This window comes from Cydia splendana, chromosome Z (assembly GCF_910591565.1).
Source record: "Cydia splendana chromosome Z, ilCydSple1.2, whole genome shotgun sequence".
Classification (NCBI taxonomy): domain Eukaryota; kingdom Metazoa; phylum Arthropoda; class Insecta; order Lepidoptera; family Tortricidae; genus Cydia; species Cydia splendana.
In genome coordinates this window covers 711595-738931 of record NC_085987.1, presented here as the reverse complement: position 1 = coordinate 738931, position 27337 = coordinate 711595, and the positions used below count along the sequence as shown (strand labels likewise).

General features: G+C 41.3%; 1 protein-coding gene and 1 long non-coding RNA gene across 2 annotated transcripts in view; one reads left to right on the top strand and one right to left on the bottom strand.

The window, feature by feature from the left end:
* Positions 1 to 27337, top strand: part of LOC134804392 (uncharacterized) — a 309273-nt gene that overhangs the window by 23590 nt on the left and 258346 nt on the right. The window lies entirely within an intron of this gene.
* LOC134804410 (zinc finger protein 501-like) lies at positions 6698 to 13700 on the bottom strand. Its single transcript, XM_063777441.1, has 6 exons — positions 13517 to 13700; positions 12343 to 12745; positions 11646 to 11811; positions 8431 to 8525; positions 7911 to 8083; positions 6698 to 7019 (listed from the first exon to the last, which is right to left on the bottom strand). Exons 1-6 carry the CDS (start codon positions 13625 to 13627, stop codon positions 6849 to 6851), a joined length of 1119 nt encoding a protein of 372 aa, XP_063633511.1. The 5' UTR covers positions 13628 to 13700; the 3' UTR covers positions 6698 to 6848.

Genomic DNA, 27337 nt, shown 5'->3' with positions numbered 1-27337 from the left:
TCGTCACACTCCGATGATGAAGTAGAAGCTATGTATGAGGACGTAAGTAGGGCCATACATACTTCTAAAACCTACTTTACTGTTGTTATGGGGGACTTCAACGCAAAGTTGTGCAAGAGAAGCGGGGATGAGTTGAGAGTGGGCCAATTTGGGTATGGTCAACGGAACCCTAGGGGTCAGAGGCTGGCCGACTTTCTGGAGAGAGAGGAACTCTTCATGATGAACTCTTTCTTCCAGAAGCCGCCTCACAGGAAATGGACCTGGATGAGTCCTGACGGTTCCACGAGAAACGAGATAGACTTCATCATGACCGACAAGAAACGGATATTCAGTGATGTCTCTGTGATCAACAGGGTAAAGACCGGTAGTGATCACCGAATCGTAAGAGGCACACTGAATATCAATATTAAACTTGAAAGGTCCAGCCTGATGAAGTCTACGCTCCGACCTACTCGAGCCCATGTTCAAAACCCCGAAAGCTTTCAACTCGAGCTCTCTAACCGCTTTGCTTGCCTAGAGAACTTGGCTTCAGTGGACGGAATCAACGACGGGCTAGTGGAAACTGTCCACACAGTAGGGTCTAAGTTTTTTAGACCCCGCCGTAAAGATAGACCTCAGAAATTGACCGAGCAAACCTTAAACCTCATGGCTGAACGACGCTCGCTACACTTGCAGTCTCCCGATGACGCGGAGTCATATAGGCAGCTCAATAGACGTATATCTAAGTCCTTGCGACATGATCTGCGTCTCTTTAATACTAACCGTATTAAAGAGACTATTGAGCGAAACCAAGGCTCCAAAGTGTTCGCAAAGGACAAGTCTATTGGGCAAAGCCAGCTGACAAAGCTGAAACGGGAAGATGGCAGCATAGCGTCGAGCAAAGCGGAGGTTTTAGGTGAGATCGAGAGGTTCTATGGACAGTTATACACTTCGATCGCAAAGCCCGTTGACAGCTTGGTAGGAGATCCAAGAGCCAAGCTGTCCCGACATTATACCGAAAATATCCCGGACACCAGTCTGTACGCGATTAGGATGGCCCTGAAGCAGCTTAAGAACAACAAGGCGCCGGGCAAAGACGGAATCACTTCAGAGCTTCTGAGAGCGGGTGGAACACCGGTACTTAAAGTCCTCCAGAAGCTCTTTAATTCCGTCTTGTCCGAGGGCATAACGCCTGAAACATGGAATAGAGGCGAGGTGGTGCTGTTCTTCAAAAAAGGTGATAACAACCTATTGAAGAACTACAGACCCATCAGGCTTCTGAGCCATGTCTATAAGCTGTTTTCAAGGGTCATCACGAACCGTCTCGAACACAGACTTGATGACTTCCAGCCTCCCGAACAAGCCGGTTTCCGAAAAGGCTATTAGTACCATAGACCACATCCATACGCTGCGGCAAGTTATACAGAAGACCGAAGAGTATAACTTGCCATTATGCTTAGCGTTTGTGGACTATGAGAAAGCCTTCGATTCGGTGGAAACATGGGCGGTGCTTGAGTCTCTTCAGCGATGCCATATTGACTATCGGTACATCGAAGTGTTGAAGTGTTTGTATAGTAACGCCACCATGTCGGTCCGAGTACAGGAGCAGAGCACGAGGGCGATTCCATTGCGAAGAGGCGTAAGGCAGGGAGACGTTATCTCTCCGAAACTGTTTACTGCCGTAATGGAAGACGCCTTCAAGCTCCTGGAATGGGAAGGACTTGGCATCAACATCAACGGCGAATACATCACTCACCTTCGGTTTGCCGACGATATCGTAGTCATGGCAAAGTCGATGGAGGAACTCAGCATGATGCTCGATGACCTCAACCGAGTTTCACAACGGGTGGGCTTGAAAATGAACATGGACAAGACGAAACTTATGTCAAATGCCAATGTTGTGCCCATCCCAGTCTCTGTTGGGAACTCGGTACTCGAAGTCGTTGACTCGTACATCTACCTAGGACAAGTAGTCCAATTAGGTAGGTCCAACTTCGAGAAAGAGGTCAACCGCCGAATCCAACTCGGTTGGGCAGCGTTCGGGAAACTACGTAATGTCTTTTCGTCCGACATACCTCAGTGCCTCAAGACGAAAGTCTTTAATCAATGTGTGTTACCAGTGATGACTTACGGCTCCGAAACGTGGTCTTTCACTATCGGCCTCATCTCAAAACTCCTGCAAAACTCAAAGTCGCTCAACGAGCTATGGAGAGGGCTATGCTCGGAGTTTCTCTACGTGATCGAATCAGAAATGAGGAGATCCGTAGACGTACTAAAGTCACCGACATAGCCCACCGGATTAGCAAGCCGAAGTGGCAATGGGCAGGCCACATTGCACGCAGAGAAGATGGCCTATGGGGTCGAAAAGTGCTCGAGTGGAGACCACGGACTAGCAAGCGCAGCGTAGGACGTCCACCCACAAGATGGACAGACGATCTTGTTAAGGTCGCCGGAAGACGCTGGATGCGGGTCGCTTCCAACCGGCACGTATGGAGGTCCAAGGGGGAGGCCTATGTTCAGCAGTGGACGTCTTATGGCTGAGATGATGATGATGAATGTGAAAACGCTCTACAGAGGGCTTACCGCAGTTACCGCGAACATCGAATTACGCAAAACTGATTAGGTACGCCTTATTAATTAGAGTAAAAGAGAAAAAATCCCGCAATTTGCGAAATTCGGTGTTCGCGGCAGGCCCTCAGACGATTTAAAACCCACATTTAAAGTTGAGTACCTATATTTTGAATATAAGCACAATTATTCCTCACTAGCTGGGCCTGCGGCTCCACTCGTGTGGAATATCGATATCATTTCCGCTCCGCTCCCCTAGCGGGAGCTAAGGGATAGACTTTCAAAAATACCTACTAATTGTCTAATAGGGAATATTACGCAAAACTCTGCGTAGAGGCCAATCACATGGTCTACCGTCACGTGAAACACGACAATCGAAAGTCTATCACTCTTGCCTATTCGATCGATAGAGAGGCAGATAAAGAAATTTAGATTTTCGCGTTTCGTCATAGTGAAAACTTGTCAAAAAACTATCTAAGGCCTATAGTTACTCTATGGTTTACTAAACAAATTAGTGCTGCACTCTGGTGGCAGAACATTGCAGTAGGTGATACTCCCTATTGGTGGTAAAAATGGGTTTAGTAGCTTTGTCGTGGAAATGTAGAAAATAGACAATTAGGTATAATTATAATTTTTATAATTACATATTTGCGTTCACTTTTATTGCGTCGAATGATGGTAATATCTAGGTAGCATAGGAGCGTTAAATTAATCGGAGTAGTTCTACAAAAGAGTTTTTCTTATTACCTATTAAACATTTATCCGCAAAGAATACGAACAATTAACCTTATAATAACCTTATAATAAAATAGCATAATTTGTATAAGCTATGCACACAGATAAAAACACATAGTGCCCTTGCGGCACGCTGACCCAGTGAAGTTGTAGGTAAGGTAGGCCTTAACCTTTTGGACGCCAATGACCGATATATCCGCACCGCAGGTTCAACGCCAAAGCAACATAGACCTACGTGCATATTATTATTATATGTAAATGCACAGGCAGCTTAAAGCTGATACGTGCACATCAATGTCCACTTGTGTTTTGTAGTCTACGAAAGTGTTCATCGAGTTTGTTTTTAAAAGAGTTTATCGAAGGTGCACTGATCACTGACTCGGGTAAACCGTTCCACACTTTCACTACTCGGTTAGACAGGAAGTGTCGTCTGGGGTTGCTACTACTCTGCGTCCGTGTCAGTTTCAGAGAGTGTCCTCTCAGTCTGTCATTTATGTTGCGAGTAAAAATATCGCTTAACCCGGGTACGTTGTAGTGTCCTGTGAGTATTTTATACGTTTCTATCAGGTCACCGCGTTGCCTTCGCTGCTCCAAGGTTGTCAGGCCCAATTCCTTTAGTCTATCTTCATATGGTTGGTTACGAAGAGACGGTACCAATTTTGTGGCTCTTCTTTGGACTTTTTCAATAAGAATTATATCTTTTTTAAAATATGGATTCCAAATTTGGAAGGCATATTCCAGTAAGGGTCTTACATATGTCTTATATAGCTTAATAAAGAGATTCTTGTCTATGTAACGAAAAGCTTTCCTGATCATGTATAAAACCGAATTTGCCTTTTTGGTAAACCCTAAAATATGTTCCTCCCATTTAAGATTGTTAGTTACAACTACACCAAGATCGCGCTGGGAAGCAACACTCTGTAAACTTTTGGAGCCAATATTATATGTGTGCTTAGGGTTATTTTTGCCAATATGAAGTACAGTGCACTTGTCTGCGTTGAGGGTTATAAGCCAATCTTTCGTCCATTGTAGAATGCGGTCTAAGTCCTGCTGTATGATGTTCTGACTGATAAGCGGGTTTCCCATAATCTTTGTGTCGTCAGCGAATAAATACATGCCCGAGTGTACAACTCGCTTAAGGTCCGTTAAGAATATTCCAAACAGCATTGGTCCGAGCACAGAACCCTGTGGAACTCCACTGTAGACGTCGTACGGATCCGAAAGGTGCTCTCCGACTCGCACACGAAACTTCCTCCCTGTCAAGAAGTCTTTTATCCAATTCAGCAAATTTCCGCGAATCCCAAAATGCTCTAACTTGACAAGGAGTCTGTTTATCGGGACGCGGTCGAATGCTTTCTCGTAGTCCAGGTAAATAACATCCACTGGAAGCTTTTCATTCCAGCTACTAGTCCACCTATCAACACAACATAATAAATTTGTTACCGTTGATCTCTTTGGGGTGAAGCCATGTTGTTCGTCTATGATGACGTGCTCTCTTGCAATGAAGCTTCTCATCGCGCCTGTGATAATTTTTTCCATTGCTTTACATGCTATACATGTAAGGCTTATGGGACGATAATTTCCCGCTGTCAGTTTGTCTCCTTTCTTATATATAGGCGTTACATTGGCATTCTTCCAATCAGGGGGCAATCGGTGCTCACGAAATGATAAAGTCATTATATGGGCTAGCGGGGGTGCAAGGTACTTTATACATTAAGCATATGCATAAAGTTCAATTTCAGTTTTGACACTTCGGTGACGTGGTGTCTGAGTGACAGCTTTTGTGTTTGACACGGCGTCGAAAAGGTTAATACCTTAATATAAAGTCACCTCGCCAATTAAAATCAAAAATAGAGCCCCAGTTTTGGTAACTTTGTGAAACAGAAGAGTAATTTCTGTGTTACCTCTCTAAATTAGCAGTTGTTAAAAATTCGAGTGTTAATTAATGTAACCGCGCCATCAACTCTCAACTTTCCGTTTTGTTACCGAGAGTTTTCTTAAGTACCTACTAACCTTGTTAAGAGTTACTCGTTTTATACCTATTCGGTACCGTGGAAGAGGGTTGTTTAGAAATTAAAATGTGATCTTATTTTATGAAAAAGAGTAGGCAAACACTTTTTTTTATAAAAAATAACTACCTACTACCTATTTCATAACATTTTACACCGTCCAATTTTGTTTTTGATAGCTACATTTTGATTGGTGTGGTCGGCGATTACCTTTTGGGGTAAAGTTAGACGGTTTTAAAGTAAACTTTATTCAATGACAACATTTACCGAATGACAGCTCTATTTGTTTTAACTGGTGCAAGGACTAAGGCCTAGGCGCGAGCGCGACTAAAGGCAACTTATACAATTTGAACAAGATAAGCACTCCAATTTTTGAAACGCCTATAACCTATTCTGTAATTATAATATTATTCCTCTTGCCCTAATGTTTCTCTTACCCATATAGGGTTACCTTAACCTTACATTTTTTACTTCGTTTGCGTGAAAATGGTTAAACTGCCGCCACCTTTCCCTTTTAGTACCCTTCCTACGTGTACGTAGGTACTTACTAGGTACGTGTTCGCAACCTTCATTCATCCCTCTGGAGATAAATAGCATTATGTCCTTCTCTAGGATGTCCATTCTAATTTAACAATTTTTTATGGTTTTGAACTGGTTTTGAAAAAAAATAAAAAATGAAATGAAAATCTTTATTTCAGGCAACTAGTGGCCCATACATAAATACCTTAAAATAAGCATACATATTATAAAAATATATTTTAAAACTAAACACTACAAATTACATTACGGCTGCGATCCATTACGCAACCCCGCAGTGTCAGGGAGCCGGCTGCGGAACCGCCGAAACTTGACACCCTTCGGCCAAAACTCCTCCTTAAGGGGCCCACTGATTAACAGTCCGCCGGACGGTATCGGCCTGTCAGTTGTTCGGAACTGTCAAAATTTTGTTCTAACTGACAGGCCGATGCCGTCTGGCGGACTGTTAATCAGTGGGCCCCTTTATGAAGGTCGCTAGATATTCAGTCGGAATCGGAACGCTCACCATAAACGAATTAAAATTCGCATTGTGTCGAGATTCCAACTTCGCGACCCTCAGGATGAATCCGGTCTTCGTTTTCACATACTGTACGATGTCGTCGACCTTCGTAAGGTAATGTAGACGGGACACATACAGCAGCGTCGACGGTGTTGCAGTGTGATATATTCAAAAATAAATTAATTTTATTAATAGTAGGGAAAAAAACAAATTATTTTTGTTAAGTAAACTGTTTTTATTCGTGTTATTTTAAGTATAAATAAATACTACGATAAACATTAAGAACTAGATATTACATATTACGAACAAAATCTTTTTCGAGATATAATTATGTTCTTTTTTCTTAAGATATCCGGTAGCTGCCGCGGTTGCACGGAGCGGGTGAGCGGACAACGAAAAATTGTATAACGCTCGAACGCGTGCGACGGATTTTACCTAAAATGGCCAATATTCAGCAATGTAACTTTTAAAACGCCTTAAAATTATGACGATTAATTAGTCAGTGGCGCAGTAGACAGGCTTCACGGGCACACGCGCACGCTGGGGTCGGCGCGCATGCGCGGGATGCGCGCGAGCGGCACGCGGTGCGCGCGCATGAGGTGCAGCTTGCGCTTCCAGCTGTCCGCGAACGAGCGCGCGCACGTCGGGCACTGGTACGGCCGCGCGCCGGTGTGGGAGCGCAAGTGCCGAGTCTGAAATCAAACATTTTACTTATACCGGTGGCAAACGAGCATACGTGCCGCCTGATGGTAAGCGGTCACCGTAGCATACGGACGTCTGTAAATCCAAGGGAACACCCTTGGATTTACAGACGTGCGCGTTGCCGGCCCTTTAAAAACAAAAAAACTCGTGGCCCGTGTGATGGTATAGTTGAATTATCGAGAAGATGGAATTGCATTTGTAGTGGTTGTATGCTGATAGTACAAGAAAATAGAAAATTCAAATATAGAATGCCTGTAAACAAACAATACTACTACATATGCAATTCCACGCTCTCGATGATACGACTATAATTGAGAAATTCAGGCATTGTACATACATGGTGTTCACGAGGAATGCGAAAGATTTTAACCACGCATTTCTGAGGTCAAAAGAAGGAAAAAATGTAATATGAGTTTTGGTCAACTTCGCCAAAATAATATTTTTTTTGTTTGGTTTTTTCTTTTTTTTTAATGTATTTAGTACATACAAAGTAAATGTTATTGGTAAACATGTCACTTAAAATGGATTTTTACTTCTTTTTTTGTAAAACTTAGTTATTGCAAAGTGTTACTTGTCACTTTTTGACATATATTAATAAGGATATTTAGACTACGTCCCACAGTATCAACATCGCCATCAAAAAGGCGTTTTGCACTATGTAACAATAAAAACTTGATTTTTTTAAAATTAGTATTAACTCTGAAACTAGGAGAATTTCAAAAAAGTTTATAGGACATTTTTGTCTCTAAATATAGTCAGGAATACGCTGTTAAAATTATTCGGTTTACTCATGTTACACCGTGTATAACTATACCAAAATCCAGCACCGCAGCTTTATTAAAACCGACCAAATTATGACGATGAATGTGTAAGTCAATTACCAGAGCAGTGTTGTCATAGAAGCGCTTGTCGCACTTGCGGCAGGCGAGCGCTCGTGCGCGGTGGCGCGCCTCGTGGCGGCGCAGGCTGGACGCGCACGCCGCGCGAAAGCCGCACGCGCACCCGTGGGGCTTCGCGCCCGTGTGCGTGCGCATGTGCACGGCGAGGTTGCCCGCTGTCAACAGGTTGCAATGTAGACCTTGCTTGTAGGAATGACGGTTACAAATTGACAGTAACAACTAGGGAACGAATCAAATGGTTTCATTGAATATAATTGGTCAAACCCATTTGTCAGTCAGTAAAAACCAGCAAAACTATACTCATCCTTTTCTTTTGAGTGCTAGTACTAGTGTAAGACAAAGATAGTATGATTGATATGATTCTCTCTGTCTATGATTGAAATGAGACAGTCCTTTGACAAACTATATTTTTTGATTAGTGTTTTTTGGTAACTTTTTCTTTTGTGCCTATATTATTCAGTTTCAGTCAGTTAACTAATATTTGTTATAGAAAGTGTCGTACCCTGTTTGAAACTCCAGCCGCAGATGTAGCAGAGATGGGGCTTGTCGGGTTTATGTACTACTAGATGGCTCTTCAACACACTCTTCAACTTGAAACTGTAAGAAAAACAAAAGTTTTAAAACCGAGTTTTTGTGGCACCATTTTTAATCGAAATAGGCCGCGTGAAGAAAGATTCCGGAGCGAGCATACATGACGATAAATAAATAAAAACTTGGTCGGCGAACACATAATGCGCAGAGTGCTGGAGAGTTGGCAGGGTGGTATCCGTGTTGGTGGTCACCTAATCAGTAACTTGCGATTCGCCGATGACACGACCATAATAGGCGCCAATGAGACAGAACTCGCCACATTTCTGAGCAGGGTTGAATTATTCAGTGCGCAATACGGCCTCCATATCAACCGGAAGAAGACAAAGCTGATGTTCATCGACAGAGCTGGGCAGATGCAGAGGACGGGGGAACTGCGTGACCTGGACTTGGTAGAGGACTTTGTCTACTTGGGCTCGCAGATATCCAGTAACGGAGATTGCATGAAGGAGGTCATAAGAAGGTCACAAATCGCAAAAGCAGCAGTGAAACGCTTGGAGAAGATTTGGAGAAACAGGAACATATACCGCCACACGAAAGTCCGATTTATGCGCACCCTTATCTTCTCCATATTCCTCTACGCCTCTGAGACATGGATATGGAAACCACGTGTGAGAGCAAAAATAGACGCATTCGAGATGTGGTGCTGGCGCAAAATGTTGGGCATATCCTGGACGCAACGCCGCACCAACCCGTCTATTCTCGAAGAGCTTCATATTACCACCCGGCTTTCAATTACATGCTTCCAGAGAATGTTGACCTTCTTTGGCCACGTGGCCCGCCAAGACCCGTCCAGTTTTGAAAAGCTCGTTCTGGTTGGGTGCGTCAAAGGGAGAAGAAGTAGAGGCAGGGCTCCAACTCGGTGGTCTGATGCCATACGCGACGCTACGGGCGTGAACATCCAGGGGGCAATACAGCTGGCCCTAAGACAGGTAGGTTTTGAAAACGGTGGTGAAGAACTGCACTCCTGATGGTCACGACCCTCAGCTTTGAGGAACCGACAGAGAAGAAGAAGAACTTCAAACTCGGACGCTCTCAGCAAATATCTACCCTATTAAAGCCTGACCAGGAATATATGATCATTGTCAAGAGGGCGCTATTATTCTCATTTGTATGGCAACAGTTCAGTATAGTCTGAACAATGTGTATTGGCAACTCGTTATTTTGACTTACATACTTTTATTCAGTCTATTCATAATCAGAATCCAAATATTCGGTGTTCACATTTTTTTATTGTCGGTTTTTACCGTATAAAATTCATGTATTTTCTTACGCGTCACACATAGGTCAAACTTACCTTACATAGGGTTTGCTACATTATCAATGAACAAAATTGATCGTCTCCAAAGCCCATTGCAAAGAGAATAGAGTGTGTAGAGACTTATTGTCATAGTAAATTTATTGCCATCTATCGACACAAGATTAAAACTAAAAGTGAAAATGTATGTTATGTGTTATGTATATCTTTGCCCATAGTAAATATTTTTCAAACACAACTTTGTTACTGTACTTAAGTATTTCCTCGCTTATATAACATAACATTACAATAACCAAGTCGTAATAACCAGACTATAATGACATTTTGATTTGTTTACCGGTCAGTGCTGATGTTAATTTGGAAATGCTTCGTAGCGAAATTGTTTAATTTCCCGAACGGTTCTTTTCCAGCAGTTTATTATTTACAATGTTTCGGTATCGTCTAGGGTCGTCCCATTCGTTTTTTGCCAAGTTCTTAAATTAGTCCAATTCTGCTTTCGTCACCCATTCTACATTCGTCATGTTCGTCGGTGGGCTTTATCATCTTTGGTCATATTTGTTGTTTGCCTTTTTCTTATTCCGACCCATTCCGGTATTCGTCATTATCTTGTTTGGGCATCTTCGATGTTAGTCTATCTCGTTTTCAGTCTCATTCATTATTCGTGTCCCCGTTTTGGACTAATCTCCCCTACATGTGTATTGTTTAGGATACATTTAATTAATATTTAAGTATAAGGATTATTGTTTATGGAATCATAACAAAAAACGAGACAAATAGTGAATGGGACGCATATCGAATAGGACGAATATCGAACGGGACGAATATTTAACGGGACAAATAGAGAATGTGTCCAAATTTCAAAAGAGCCTAAATAAGAAAAATACGAAATTAGAATAAGTCCAAAGACGATAGGACGAATAACGAATGAGACTAAAAAAAGAAATTGACTAACATCGAACATGCCCAAAGAAGATGATGACGAATACCGGAATAAGCCGAAATAAGAAAAAGGCAAACAACCAAATATAACCAAATATGAAAAAGACCACCGATGAACTTGACGAATGTAGAATGGGACTAATTTAAGAACTTGACAAAAAACGAATGGGACGACCCTAGACGATACCAATGTTTCGCTCTTGATTATGTATAAGTTTGGCCATTTTTTGTAATTTTTTATTTTATATTCAACACTTAAGTATTATTCAAGTAAACCGCCACAATGACACTGACAACAGTGACAACCTATCATTAAAATTATTGCCAGTGTAAGAAATTAGTCGCACTGGTAGGGGCGCGCCGCCGCGTGAGTGCGCGCGTGTTGTGCCAGCTCCTTGCGTCGCGTGTAGCGCTTGCCGCAGGAGCACGCGTACCGCCGCTCAGACGAGTGCGTCACCGCGTGGACGGACAGCTGATACGGACGCTGGAATGATCCAGTTGACACAGTCTACACATGACAAGCGATACCTCATGTTGCAGTGGTCGCACTGGTAGGGGCGCGCCGCCGCGTGAGTGCGCGCGTGTTGTGCCAGCTCCTTGCGTCGCGTGTAGCGCTTGCCGCAGGAGCACGCGTACCGCCGCTCAGACGAGTGCGTCACCGCGTGGACGGACAGCTGATACGGACGCTGGAATGATCCAGTTGACACAGTCTACACATGACAAGCGATACCTCATGTTGCAGTGGTCGCACTGGTAGGGGCGCGCCGCCGCGTGAGTGCGCGCGTGTTGTGCCAGCTCCTTGCGTCGCGTGTAGCGCTTGCCGCAGGAGCACGCGTACCGCCGCTCAGACGAGTGCGTCACCGCGTGGACGGACAGCTGATACGGACGCTGGAATGATCCAGTTGACACAGTCTACACATGACAAGCGATACCTCATGTTGCAGTGGTCGCACTGGTAGGGGCGCGCCGCCGCGTGAGTGCGCGCGTGTTGTGCCAGCTCCTTGCGTCGCTTGTAGCGCTTGCCGCAGGAGCACGCGTACCGCCGCTCAGACGAGTGCGTCACCGCGTGGACGGATAGCTGGGATGGACGCTGGAATGCTGGAAGGGTTTGAAAGGAGTATGTTGCTTTGATATCGTAGCTAAATAAAAATTCAGGGGAGTAACAATACATAAACAAACTACCTTTATAGTGTTATGAGTAGAAGTTAGATAAACCTTTAAGGCTTACGTCACTTAGGTGAATTATCTACCTTCCTAGGAGTTTCCTTCTTTGGATGCTAATATACTAGCTCCTTACCAATTTTATCAAGAGACTAGACCACTACAACCACAGTATTAATTCTTCAAAAAAGGAATGTTCAATGCATTTGCCACACTCCAATATCCTCCTAAGTCTTAGTCATTCTTGCAGTTTTTAATTTGGAACCTTTTATTCCATTATAGTTCAAAGTTCGATTAGATTTCGTTCTTTTAAAAGTACATCGGGACTTAGAAGGATGTACCATAACCACTTGATTGGCAGTATGTTTGTTACCTACTACAATTGTATAAAAAATGGTAGTTCACCTATCACCTGACTTAGAACTTGAAGCAGAGCAGTATTTTAAACCATACAACTAAGTTACTTACTCTTAGGGCATTGCGGACAGCTGAGAACTTTCCCATTATGCTGATTCCTCATATGCTTCTCAAACCAAACTTTAGACAGAAACATCTTCTTACACACAGTACAGACATGTTTCTGATGCGACACAGACTCTTTCTTTAATTGTGTTTTTACTTTATTTTCTGTTGTGTCACATGTAGGTTCATCGGTTATTGTGTCTTCAGGTTCAAACGTGGAAACTTCAACATCTGGTTCATCGTTGTGTTCTGAACGCTTTATGGGCTCCACAATAACGGTCCGTTGAGTCAGGAGGTTCGTGAGAGTCTCGTTCACATGTTGAGCCTCTTTTATAAATGTGTACGATGATTCTATTTTTATTGTGCAATCATAGCAGAATTGCTTGGGTAGTATATCATTCTCCGGTATCTGTAATAGACCATTATATACATAAATGATGTACAAACAGTAAATTAATACATGCTTTAAAGAATAATTTTGCCAAACTGTTAAGTCTTAAAGTTAAATAGAAATGCATAAAGTACATAACATAAGATTTTCTAAAAAGAGCCGTGCCTACTAAATATACTGCTTAAAGGGTTAAGTTCACCTCTGTAATTTGTATTACAAATTTTGTTTTAATTTTGCACTACAAAGATTGGAATGGCATTCCATTCATGTTCATAAGAAAAAAGATCAATTTAAGCAGCAGCATCCGGAAGACCTACCTATGAGATGCAGATTATATTAACCTGAGCCCTCCTACATGTATACTCGCAACTTGACTGGACATCTCCACTGCGCATTGTGTGACCACATCTTTAAAACTAAGTTTGGTTTTGCGAGCCAAGTTTTCTTAATCCAGACCAGAATTGTTGATGGAGGAAGATTGACTGCCTGAATTAGTATTATTCTGTATTGTATGTAAGTAATTTAGCGTATTTTATTGCCTACATGCAAGTGTTTGAAAGTATGCCTAATAATTTATTTCATTAACTTACAATTTTTAAGGCGAGATATTTGAATGGTATATAATTCTGGTCACAATTGGTCCTAATTTTGTAGTTGGCATGCTAAAAGTATTTATTATTGTGTGAAAACTGTTGTACATGATGATTGTGATTAGTGATAATGCTACTGAAACTGGCATGTACCCAATGAGAAATAAATGTCTTTTAATCGAAACTAAGTTTTAGTTACCTGAATATTCGTGCAGAGTGTGAACATGTAGACGGCCCGCTGGTCGAAATTCTCAAGCTCCCACGATGCCACTTCCTTCATACAGCTCCGGCACAAATGAGATGTATCCATTTTGTTAGTTTATTTAAATAGGTATTGTAATAAAATAATAAGATATCGTGTTGTTAATGTTGTTATTGTGTATTTTGGTGACATTTGATGACATTCATATCCACCCAATAGGCAGTTTACATTCTCGTGCGAGCCACGAGCCGAGCCGCGAGCCGAGCCACGAGACGCGAGTGTAAGCGGGGGGGCTCGTGGCTCGCGTGGACGATCGGTTTTTGGTAGGGCTCGCGGTCGTGTCCGGGTTTCGTGTACACGTGTTCGGTACCCGTTTCCGAACTACACGTACACGGTTTTCTGACCCGTTCTACACGTGTAGTCGTGCACACGTGTAATTAAGATCCGTGTATCCGGGTACCCGTTTACCCGTGTACACGGCGAAACGGACCTTAAAATCACGCGGGCCTAACCCGTCCTTGGCGTGTAGCGGAGATTGTAGTAATGTATATATGGATGTTCAATGTGATTGATATGTGTTGTACCAATTTAATTTATTTTTCACCTCAGCAGCTCGAACAAGGGTACTTTGCTAACAGTGAGCAAAATGCGATTTTGTTAAAGGAAAATATAACATATTCCGTTCGTGGTAGTTTCAGTCAGAGATGGGCAAAATTCATTTGAATGACGAATTACGAATGAGAATTAGCAAATCATTCGCGAATGACGAATAATTTTTTCGAATGATCATTCGTGTTCAATTCATTCGCGAATAATTTATTCGGCGAATAAAATAGCCCACGAATAAATTATTTGCGAATAATATTGTCGAATAGTTAGCTTACAAAATAACTATTTAGCTGTTTTATATCCCAATAGTAAAAAGAAAATGTTTTCTATCGGTTTATCTGGTTGGTTGATTTGAGGTGTGGAAACTGGGAATACGCCTCATGTATTGGCGGTCACGTGGGGCGAGAACAACTGGAAATACACCAATAATGGGGGTATTCCCGTTTGTCCCCTTCGGGAACATGTGGGAAAAGACAAACAATCTTTCCCATTTGTCCCCACTTCATTGAAGCAGGGACAAATAGGAACACACCATTAACAGGTGTATTCTTATTGTTCCCCGCCGGGAACAGATGGGAATAGGCGCTGCATATAAAACATTTCCATTTGTCCCTCATGTATGGCGTAGGTCACGTGGATAGGGGACAAATGGGATTACATCAATAATGCACCCATTATAACCAATAATGGGTGTATGCCCATTTGTCCCCGCGGGGAACATATAGGAAAAGAAGCCGCATATAAATATTTCCCATTTGTTCCCACCTTATTTTTGTAAGGACAAAAGGGAACACACCATTTTCGGATGTATTCCCATTTGTCCCCGCCGGGTACAGAAGTGATAGGATTTGCATATAAATATTTCCCATCTGTACCCTCTTTATTGGTGTGGGGACAAATGGGAACACACCATTTTCGGAAGAATTCCTATTTGTCCACGCCGCGAGAGACATTTGGGAAAAGACGCTGCATAGAAATCTTTTGTATCGGCACCAAATGGGAACACCAATATCGGGGACAAATGGAAACACCAAAACTCATATAAAACATTCCCATTTGTCCCCGCCTCATGTATGGCGTAGGTCACGTGAATCGGGGACAAATGGGAATACACCAATAATGCACCCATCATTACCAATAATGGGTGAATTACCATTTGTCTCCGCGGGGAACATATGTGAAGACCCTGCATAAAAATATTTTCCATTTTTCCCCACCTTATTGGGGTGGGGATAATTGGGAACACAATTTTCGGATGTATTCCCATTTGTCTACGTCGGGAACTGATGGAATAGGTGCTGCATATAAATCGTACCCATTTGTCTCCGCCTCGGGGACCCCATATTACTAATAATTACCAATAATGGGTGAATTCCCATTTATCTCCGCGGGGAACACATGGGTAGACCCTACATAATAATATTTTACACAAATATCGGATGTATTCTCACTTGTCCCGGCCGGGAACAAATGGGAATAGGCGCTGCATATAAACAATTCCCATTTGTCCCCACCATGGATGGCGACGGCCAGTTGGGGCCTTTCCCAAAATTTTCCTTGGCTCTAAAATACGCTGCAGTTGCATACGTATTCAGATTTGCCATCTGAGTGTGTATTACAAAAATCCTTCGTGTAATTTATTCGAATAATTCATTTCTTATTCGAAATTCTAAACGAATGGTTTATTCGCGAATAATTTATTCGCGAATATTAATCTCACCATAATTATTTAGATTAAAAATGATTCGAATAATGCCCAACTCTGGTTTCAGTAAGCATAACTATCTACTTTTGTATTAAATAATCATTTAGGTTTATATAACACTTTAAACTCTCGCGTTTTGTACACATATTTAATTACACAAACGGGTCTACCGCGATATAATTTCATTGTTTATACCTTTAATTCCGACGTTTCAGCTGAGTTGCACCAGCTGTGGTCACGGAAAGACTGACGTCCCAACAAATGGTAACATGGTGGTGGTGGTATTTAGGTTTACTTTAATTATCAAAAAACTACATCAATGAAGAAACTGAAATACCAACAATGAAGTCAACGGTTACTGAGATATTGTTAATTTTAATCTTATGATTATTGAAACAAATTGTACTTACCTACCTATTATTGACATTACAAATCAATCCAGTAAAACTGCAAAGTAGGTAATCGAATCTTCCTAACCTTCCACATATTCAATCGTATGTCTTCATAGCACGAATCTCCGCTACACGAGAGTGAAGGGTCGAACCGGCGGGTAAATAAGATCCGTTATTTCGTGTATCCGTGTATCCGTGTACCCGTGTACACGGGTACCCGTGTAAACGTTTCCGAATCCGGGCGGGTTCGTGTAGTTCGGGTTCTTAAGCCCGGCGGGCTTAAGAACACGGGTACCCGTGTCAGCGTGTAACACGTGTATCGGGAGCTCTAGTTTTTGGGCACGAGTCAAAGGGGCTCGCGATGGGCTCGCTCGAGACGCGAGCCTGCGTTTGCACTCGCGTTCGGTTTGTTATTCGATCACAAACCTTATACCGTGCCGTCAGGGGTGCGAAACTCCTGACTTCGGCCAAACTCGGCTCCGCTCGGCTCAGCATTGCTCCGAGCAATTATTAGGGTTGGCACCACTTCACTTCCTTTTGCGTGCACGTCCACAGATAAGATAATCACTTGAATTTTGACAACCCTAAATAGCCGAAAGGGATAGTGCCATATATTAGAAAGGGATAGCATAATTCGACCCTGAACCGCTGTCAAACTTCGGTTTTGTAGGAAGTTTCCTTTCTGTACGGCAGTACTATTATTTATTCTGTGGTGCCGTTAGTGTTTAAAATCGATTAGCTCGACGAGCTTACGAGACACGAGACGAGCCTCAAGCTGAGCCACGAGGGCCACGAGGCGAGAGTGTAATCATTAGCTCGTCGTGCATATGCCGCTTATGCGCTCGAGGCGAGCCACGAGACGCGCCGCGAGCCGAGCCACTAGCGAGTGTGGAGTGGATTTCTCAGATCTGCGACCTCGACTCGCGTTCGCGGCTTCGCGCCGTAATTCGCGCACGAGTGTGGAGCGGGCTTGAAAGTAATTTAGGGGGTTGCGTTCAGAATCCAAAAAATCTGTAGATCAATACGCTTTTCTGACAAAAATTACAATCACACATAGAAGGTAGGATCGTATAGAAGTGGTATACGCGTGCCTCCGTGAGGGACAAAACATACGCAAATGCGACACTGTGATTGTTTGAATTCATTTGTTGCCCACCATAATCTATACTAAAAAAACGGTGGGGAACAAATAAAATGTGAGACTGTGACAAGGACAAACAATAATAGCTCTTTCGCTGCTACTCCTACTGAAAGATACATAAGACTATCCTGTTCGGTCACTTCTCCCCACCCTCATGCCAGATCCAGTTTTAATACTAGATTCATGCAATCACATGACAATCACAATCCTACACAATCTGTCACTAATATTTACTGATATGCTATGCTCAAAAATTAAACTAAATCAATGTAAGAGTTTCCTGCCTACAATTTAATTTCGCCTTTCGTGACCTAGCCAATGTTTAAAAACGGTATCTTCAAGCTTCAAGCAAACCTGCCGGTTTAGCTCTTTCGAGAAAAAATACACTGTTAATAGAATTTAAGAGTCAGGGTAGCATATTTTCGTTTTAATATTTCCATTCCAAGCCTTAAAACTCATATTATGTACGGAGCACCCTCCGATTCCTATGGTTGGGAGCCGTTACGTACTATGTGCAAAATCTAGTTTAACAACGCCTTATTGTGACCCCAGTACTTGCCCATGCGTCAGAGCAAATTTAGTCCCGATTGAGCCAGCGGTTGGATCTGTCCATAAAACAAAGTACAGCCTAAAAAAAAAGAAAAAGAGAAATACAATGAGTTGCTTTTGCTACTGCGCCTGCTTTCTCTGTATGTTGTGCCTGCTTTTTATAGGGTTTATAATAATTATCGCTGTTGCCTGGTACTATGATATAAGAGAACCACTTCCGAGCCAATTCCTCGAAAACTGGAAAGCGCAAATAACTACTACTGTTTCTCCGAAAATCATAAACAATCGATCTTTCTCCCTAGATATACTCAGCAATATGCTAAACTCTACCTTGGTTAGAAACAACGAAGCTTTAATAGCTGAATTTAATAAATCAGCACAGATGGCAATAGAATCTATTATGCCTAAACTTAAACTGGACATCTCTCAGAACATAAATACACTATTAACGCAGAAGTCGCAAAACGAAACATTTGGAAATAAGGTCAGAGAAAAAAACACAAAAATGGAAGAGCTGGAAAAGAAACATCTGAGAGCCCAATTGCATAGGTTACAAGACCAGCTCGAAGCACAAAGAAATTCTGAAGAATCACTGGAGCAAAATATTGATATGGTAGAAAATGAAAAAAACGACTTAAAATATGGTTTTGGAATAATCCTAGACGAGAGGGATAATCATAAAAATGAAACACTAGATATAAAAACATTAATAAAACACCAACAAACCCTGTTAAATGAACTCAAAAAGACCAACTTAAAATTAGAACAATTAGAGAATCAAAACCAAAAGTTACAGACTCAGCTACAAGAGATACAAAACCAAAATAAATTTCAGATCTTAGATGAAATCCCAACTATGCAGAAAATCCGTGACAACCGCGAAATAGATGAGAGTGACCTGGATGATACTTCACCGGTTTTAGTATTAATCCAGCCTGACAATCGAGGATTTTTAAAATATGAGGCTAAAACCTTAATTTTTATTTAAATCAGAATGTTTTCGTAGGTACTTGTATCTATACGTATTTGTATTTAATTGCGTTATAAGATAAAGTAATATTTTGTAGTTTAACCCTATCCTCACAGGGTTCAATGCGCGATGAGTGGCGATGTAGAGGCGAATAGTGAACGCAGATGTGAGCAAAGATGTGAGTAAACCATAAAACTTGATAAAACAAACTACTCTACTAATAGTTACTCTACTCTACAAAATATTCTACTCTATTCGCCTTGTTGTCAATCATCTTTACAGTCAAATTAAGTCAAATCATAACTAACTCAAACTGCTAAAATATGCGGGGGGGTTGTATACCTACTGATAGTAATCAAGTCTATCAACCTGTTTCGATAATCTTCTACGTTGTACCTCTTTAAACTTATTGCCACTCGTAACATTCTTGTCAAACTCGAGAATGAACTGTCGTTATTTGTCATATTTTCGGCTCATAATCTTTGTCATAATGTTCGTCATTAACGTTCAACGTTAAGTAAAAAGTGTGCACCAAATTTTCCCTTGGACGTTAAATACAAAGTATCCTCGAACATCATAATCGAACGTATTGCTGTGCCATCGTTTTGGGTAATAATATACCCACTTAGAAGCGAACTCTTGTTACAATTGTGTAGCCCCACCGGCCAAACTGCAAATAAAAACAGAAATATGAAATTTCAGTATAAATTTCTTTTTCTTTTGGCTTTTGTGGGGATTCTAGTAATGCTTGTGCACTGGTGTCTCGAAGATCCCACTATAGTGAATAAAACCTTCATATTCGTCACAGAAAAGACCCGTAAATTTTTAGCAAGTTTTCAATCCAGGAAGCTAGTACCAAACATTAATGAACTAAACGTACCAAAACCAGCAAAATCAGAAGTTGCAGTTGCTCGTTATGCGGATGATTCTGGTCAACTTATCGAACTAGAAGATTTCGGTAAAATGCTGGATTCTCAATTGGCTCGCAAAAAAAAGAGGTTATCAGAAATGAATTAATATATGAGTGATGACGGTGCTTTTTCTTACACTAAGAAAGTTGAGATCTGAAGGAAAAGTTATAGGTACGGTTATATTGAAATAATTTAAATCATGACACATGTTTTTTGTTTAAATTACTCAATTTTATTGTTTTGTATTTATATTGAATGCCTTTATTTTATATAATATTTGTATAATAATTTTAAAAAATATACCCTGTGTAACGTATTGCATGGTTATTATTAAATTTGAAAAGGATTAACAATAAAATTCGAATGTAACGACTAACCGACTTTATAATAGAGGCTAACCCCCTTATTCATAAACGCCTACTAAAGTTGACAAGCCGATAATAATCATTTGTCCCTTTCCATCATACCAATACGTCGGAAAGGGATAAACAATTGGATGATGTTAAGCAATAATGTGTCAACCCACATTAATTTTTCAATAAGATGTCAACTCAAAAAATTGACGCTTAAAGTTGACATTTTATTGCAAAATGGATGTGGGATGACTCATTTTTGCTAAACACCATCCATTATTATTATCGGCTTGTCAACTTTAGTAGATGTTTATGAATAAGGGGGTAAGTATATATATAATGAAGACATGGAGTCCAGAAGCATACAGAAATATATATGTACAGTCGCCATTAGATATATCGGAGCGGACAAGGTGTTCACAAATAAATATCTGAACACGCCTCTATTGTCGAGGCTATTGAGCACCTCGGCCGCTCCGATATATCTGATGGTGACTGTACAATCTACCAATTTACTTCGTAACTACTGAACAGATTTAGTTTAATTGAAACATAGTTTATTTGGTGCAAACATGTGAATTGGTAGACACAAAGATGAAATAGTAACCTAAATAAATAAATTTTAAACTTGGTGGCCATTTTTGGAGGGTAAAAAAGAAAATTAAATACCTATGATATATGCTCTTTGGCTCCACCACGCACGAGTGTGGAACGGACTGAATAAAGTTAAGTAATAAACCGATTCCACATAAAACAAGAATAGTCTGCAGCGGATTTGATAGTCCACGCCATGGTATAATAATATACTCCGCCTGGTACTCCATTCCCGTCTTTTCTAGGTCACCTAACTGACACGGGAATACGTCATCATGCGACAGCGCTATATGATAATATGCGATAACGCTATATATAGCGGCCATGTTGCTGTGACGTAGGCCCGTGTCACTCTGGGAATGGAAGACCATGTTTTATTAGACTATGGTCCACGCAGTGCAAGTGTCATTTATACGTCATAATTTCATAGAAGTTTGACGTTTAAAATAACACGTGCACTGCGTGGGCTATCAAATCCGCTGCACACTTTTCATGGACTGACTTCTAGCAGCTTTTTAGTATTCAGTCCTTGAGCCAAGCAGCGGACTGACACAAAGACTGTAACAATTAATACTTGATTCTTAGTAAATAAATACGGAACCCAAAAAACAATTTTAATAGTGTTTACAGACGACCGCACCGGACCGAGACCTTGGTGCGGTCCGGCGCACCTTCGATCATAGAGTCTGGCTAGCCAAAAATTGTTGACAGATATTTCGTTGTTGTATCACCAATTGTCTATGATTTAAAAAAAAAGCTAAAAGTCAGTTGTCAATTTATGTCATTAATTCAAATTGTTTGCGGTTTATAAGGGGTTTATTTTAAATAATATTAATAATACTATGAAGTATTTGAACAAATTAAATTATTTTTCAGAAAATATTTTAATTTGTTTTTTTTTTTATCAAGTAGAAACACTACTATATAAATTATAAACTGAAATAAATGTCATATACTAAGAAAAAGTGACCAAGGCCTCCAGTGCCCCAGGCTGGAATCGAACCAGCGTCCTCTGCTATCGCGGCAGGTGCCTGAACCACTCGGCCACCGGGCCACAGCGACATTAGTCAAATTTTCCAAGTATATGCACTTCCTACTGAAGGCTTGTGGCGCCCCCTAGCCATCTCTAAGGTAGAACAGTATGGTTCGAACCTTCTATCTGGATCATTCTCATGATGATACCGAGCTAGCGAGAGAGATGGCGCTGCCAATCAATACTATGAAGTATTTGAACAAATTAAATTATTTTTCAGAAAATATTTTAATTTGTTTTTTTTTTATCAAGTAGAAACACTACTATATAAATTATAAACTGAAATAAATGTCATATACTAAGAAAAAGTGACCAAGGCCTCCAGTGCCCCAGGCTGGAATCGAACCAGCGTCCTCTGCTATCGCGGCAGGTGCCTGAAACACTCGGCCACCGGGCCACAGCGACATTAGTCAAATTTTCCAAGTATATGCACTTCCTACTGAAGGCTTGTGGCGCCCCCTAGCCATCTCTAAGGTAGAACAGTATGGTTCGAACCTTCTATCTGGATCATTCTCATGATGATACCGAGCTAGCGAGAGAGATGGCGCTGCCAATCAATACTATGAAGTATTTGAACAAATTAAATTATTTTTCAGAAAATATTTTAATTTGTTTTTTTTTATCAAGTAGAAACACTACTATATAAATTATAAACTGAAATAAATGTCATATACTAAGAAAAAGTGACCAAGGCCTCCAGTGCCCCAGGCTGGAATCGAACCAGCGTCCTCTGCTATCGCGGCAGGTGCCTGAACCACTCGGCCACCGGGCCACAGCGACATTAGTCAAATTTTCCAAGTATATGCACTTCCTACTGAAGGCTTGTGGCGCCCCCTAGCCATCTCTAAGGTAGAACAGTATGGTTCGAACCTTCTATCTGGATCATTCTCATGATGATACCGAGCTAGCGAGAGAGATGGCGCTGCCAATCAATACTATGAAGTATTTGAACAAATTAAATTATTTTTCAGAAAATATTTTAATTTGTTTTTTTTTTTTTATCAAGTAGAAACACTACTATATAAATTATAAACTGAAATAAATGTCATATACTAAGAAAAAGTGACCAAGGCCTCCAGTGCCCCAGGCTGGAATCGAACCAGCGTCCTCTGCTATCGCGGCAGGTGCCTGAACCACTCGGCCACCGGGCCACAGCGACATTAGTCAAATTTTCCAAGTATATGCACTTCCTACTGAAGGCTTGTGGCGCCCCCTAGCCATCTCTAAGGTAGAACAGTATGGTTCGAACCTTCTATCTGGATCATTCTCATGATGATACCGAGCTAGCGAGAGAGATGGCGCTGCCAATCAATACTATGAAGTATTTGAACAAATTAAATTATTTTTCAGAAAATATTTTAATTTGTTTTTTTTTTTTATCAAGTAGAAACACTACTATATAAATTATAAACTGAAATAAATGTCATATACTAAGAAAAAGTGACCAAGGCCTCCAGTGCCCCAGGCTGGAATCGAACCAGCGTCCTCTGCTATCGCGGCAGGTGCCTGAACCACTCGGCCACCGGGCCACAGCGACATTAGTCAAATTTTCCAAGTATATGCACTTCCTACTGAAGGCTTGTGGCGCCCCCTAGCCATCTCTAAGGTAGAACAGTATGGTTCGAACCTTCTATCTGGATCATTCTCATGATGATACCGAGCTAGCGAGAGAGATGGCGCTGCCAATCAATACTATGAAGTATTTGAACAAATTAAATTATTTTTCAGAAAATATTTTAATTTGTTTTTTTTTTTATCAAGTAGAAACACTACTATATAAATTATAAACTGAAATAAATGTCATATACTAAGAAAAAGTGACCAAGGCCTCCAGTGCCCCAGGCTGGAATCGAACCAGCGTCCTCTGCTATCGCGGCAGGTGCCTGAACCACTCGGCCACCGGGCCACAGCGACATTAGTCAAATTTTCCAAGTATATGCACTTCCTACTGAAGGCTTGTGGCGCCCCCTAGCCATCTCTAAGGTAGAACAGTATGGTTCGAACCTTCTATCTGGATCATTCTCATGATGATACCGAGCTAGCGAGAGAGATGGCGCTGCCAATCAATACTATGAAGTATTTGAACAAATTAAATTATTTTTCAGAAAATAATTTAATTTGTTTTTTTTTTTATCAAGTAGAAACACTACTATATAAATTATAAACTGAAATAAATGTCATATACTAAGAAAAAGTGACCAAGGCCTCCAGTGCCCCAGGCTGGAATCGAACCAGCGTCCTCTGCTATCGCGGCAGGTGCCTGAACCACTCGAAAAATAATTTAATTTGTTCAAATACTTCATAGTATTGATTGGCAGCGCCATCTCTCTCGCTAGCTCGGTATCATCATGAGAATGATCCAGATAGAAGGTTCGAACCATACTGTTCTACCTTAGAGATGGCTAGGGGGCGCCACAAGCCTTCAGTAGGAAGTGCATATACTTGGAAAATTTGACTAATGTCGCTGTGGCCCGGTGGCCGAGTGGTTCAGGCACCTGCCGCGATAGCAGAGGACGCTGGTTCGATTCCAGCCTGGGGCACTGGAGGCCTTGGTCACTTTTTCTTAGTATATGACATTTATTTCAGTTTATAATTTATATAGTAGTGTTTCTACTTGATAAAAAAAAAAACAAATTAAAATATTTTCTGAAAAATAATTTAATTTGTTCAAATACTTCATAGTATTGATTGGCAGCGCCATCTCTCTCGCTAGCTCGGTATCATCATGAGAATGATCCAGATAGAAGGTTCGAACCATACTGTTCTACCTTAGAGATGGCTAGGGGGCGCCACAAGCCTTCAGTAGGAAGTGCATATACTTGGAAAATTTGACTAATGTCGCTGTGGCCCGGTGGCCGAGTGGTTCAGGCACCTGCCGCGATAGCAGAGGACGCTGGTTCGATTCCAGCCTGGGGCACTGGAGGCCTTGGTCACTTTTTCTTAGTATATGACATTTATTTCAGTTTATAATTTATATAGTAGTGTTTCTACTTGATAAAAAAAAAAAAACAAATTAAAATATTTTCTGAAAAATAATTTAATTTGTTCAAATACTTCATAGTATTGATTGGCAGCGCCATCTCTCTCGCTAGCTCGGTATCATCATGAGAATGATCCAGATAGAAGGTTCGAACCATACTGTTCTACCTTAGAGATGGCTAGGGGGCGCCACAAGCCTTCAGTAGGAAGTGCATATACTTGGAAAATTTGACTAATGTCGCTGTGGCCCGGTGGCCGAGTGGTTCAGGCACCTGCCGCGATAGCAGAGGACGCTGGTTCGATTCCAGCCTGGGGCACTGGAGGCCTTGGTCACTTTTTCTTAGTATATGACATTTATTTCAGTTTATAATTTATATAGTAGTGTTTCTACTTGATAAAAAAAACAAATTAAAATATTTTCTGAAAAATCATTTAATTTGTTCAAATACTTCATAGTATTGATTGGCAGCGCCATCTCTCTCGCTAGCTCGGTATCATCATGAGAATGATCCAGATAGAAGGTTCGAACCATACTGTTCTACCTTAGAGATGGCTAGGGGGCGCCACAAGCCTTCAGTAGGAAGTGCATATACTTGGAAAATTTGACTAATGTCGCTGTGGCCCGGTGGCCGAGTGGTTCAGGCACCTGCCGCGATAGCAGAGGACGCTGGTTCGATTCCAGCCTGGGGCACTGGAGGCCTTGGTCACTTTTTCTTAGTATATGACATTTATTTCAGTTTATAATTTATATAGTAGTGTTTCTACTTGATAAAAAAAACAAATTAAAATATTTTCTGAAAAATCATTTAATTTGTTCAAATACTTCATAGTATTGATTGGCAGCGCCATCTCTCTCGCTAGCTCGGTATCATCATGAGAATGATCCAGATAGAAGGTTCGAACCATACTGTTCTACCTTAGAGATGGCTAGGGGGCGCCACAAGCCTTCAGTAGGAAGTGCATATACTTGGAAAATTTGACTAATGTCGCTGTGGCCCGGTGGCCGAGTGGTTCAGGCACCTGCCGCGATAGCAGAGGACGCTGGTTCGATTCCAGCCTGGGGCACTGGAGGCCTTGGTCACTTTTTCTTAGTATATGACATTTATTTCAGTTTATAATATTAATAATGTCTATACTGAGTGAGGTTCGCATACTATTATTTAAGCTTGTAAATAATTACGACAATGTGCGAAGTCGACGTGTAGCGTTATATAACAAAAAACTGCAATGTTTACAACTTCTAAACAAATGTAAACAAATTAGGAGGTTGGTGCTCTATAAATATTTTGATACTTAGCTTTTAGCATAGTACTTATGTATTTTTTTTGGCGATGAATTAATATTACGGTATTATCGAGCTAGGTTTTATTTACTCTACATTTAATTTTTCGCCTTGTTACAATAGTATATGGTGAGAAAGTGTTAACATATGTGTTTATCGTTGACTGTACTTTACATAGTGGTAGAAATTATGTGAGCTGACTTTGAGTGCACGTCAATGTATATTTAACTTATATCCTTAGGTACCTACCTTGTGCACAGAAAATCAAAACTATTTTCTAGTATCAAAACTATAATTCCTACTAGACAAAGTGTGACCAGCCCAAGATTTTTTTAATTTCCCGCCAAACATTTGTGTAATATTTCAGTAGCCAGACTCTATGTATGGGGGTCCACCGTATGTCCGTTAAGGATGCAGCTATAAGTTAGAGCGAGATAGAAATATTTTGACCGCACCGAGGTTGGGTTCCGGTGCGGTCGTCTGTGGACATTTTATAGTGGTAACACACTATCCCCATAAGTAAGAGCGAGAAAGCGATATCTCTTTCTCGCACAATGACCTTGGTGCGGTGCGATAGTGTGTTACTATAGATGGTCAAGCAGATCTTGTCAGTAGAAAAAGGCGGCAAATTTGAAAAATGTAGGCGCGAAGGGATATCGTCTCATAGAAAATTTGAATTTCGCGCCTTTTTCTACTGACAAGATTTGCTTGACCATCTATACCAAAGAATATAATACTCACTAGGAGATCTATAACTTTACTATTAAAGGTTTTGACAAGCGATTTACATTCTCGCGACACGTGACACGAGTGTAAGCGGTGGGCTCGTGCCTCGTCTCGCGGCTCGGTTCGCGCTCGCCTGGCTCGCTAGGAGGAGCGGTTTTTTGAGCACGAGCCAAAGGGACGCGCGCTTGCGTCTATACTCGCGTTCGGCTTGTCATTCGGTTATAAACCTAATGCCGTGCCGTTAGTGTTTAAAATATATTAGCTCGACGAGCTTACGAGCCACGAGACGAGCCACGAGCCGAGCCACGAGGCGAGAGTGTAATCATTAGCTCGACGGGCTTACGCGTTCGAGGCAAGCCACGAGACGCGCCGCGAGCCGAGCCAAGAGGCGCGAATCTAAATCGGCCATAAAATATATTACTGATTACGATTCGATAGGTGTATCGATTCGAATTAAGTATCGATTTTCGCAATGCAATGTAATCGTAAACATGGCAGCCCGCTCCAACGCTTAAAAAAAAAACTGTACCTACTTTCTTACCTGTGGGTGGCCCTGTCAAAGAGAAGACAAGAT

Coding starts and splice junctions, on each gene's coding strand:
- LOC134804410 (XM_063777441.1), bottom strand. CDS start 13,627: ATGGATACATCTCATTTGTGCCGGAGCTGTATGAAGGAAGTGGCATCG. Junction 12,746..13,516: donor CACTCTGCACGAATATTCAG/GTAACTAAAACT, acceptor GGTCTATTACAG/ATACCGGAGAATGATATACT. Junction 8,526..11,645: donor TGCGACCACTGCAACATGAG/GTATCGCTTGTC, acceptor TTTTTCTTACAG/TTTCAAGTTGAAGAGTGTGT.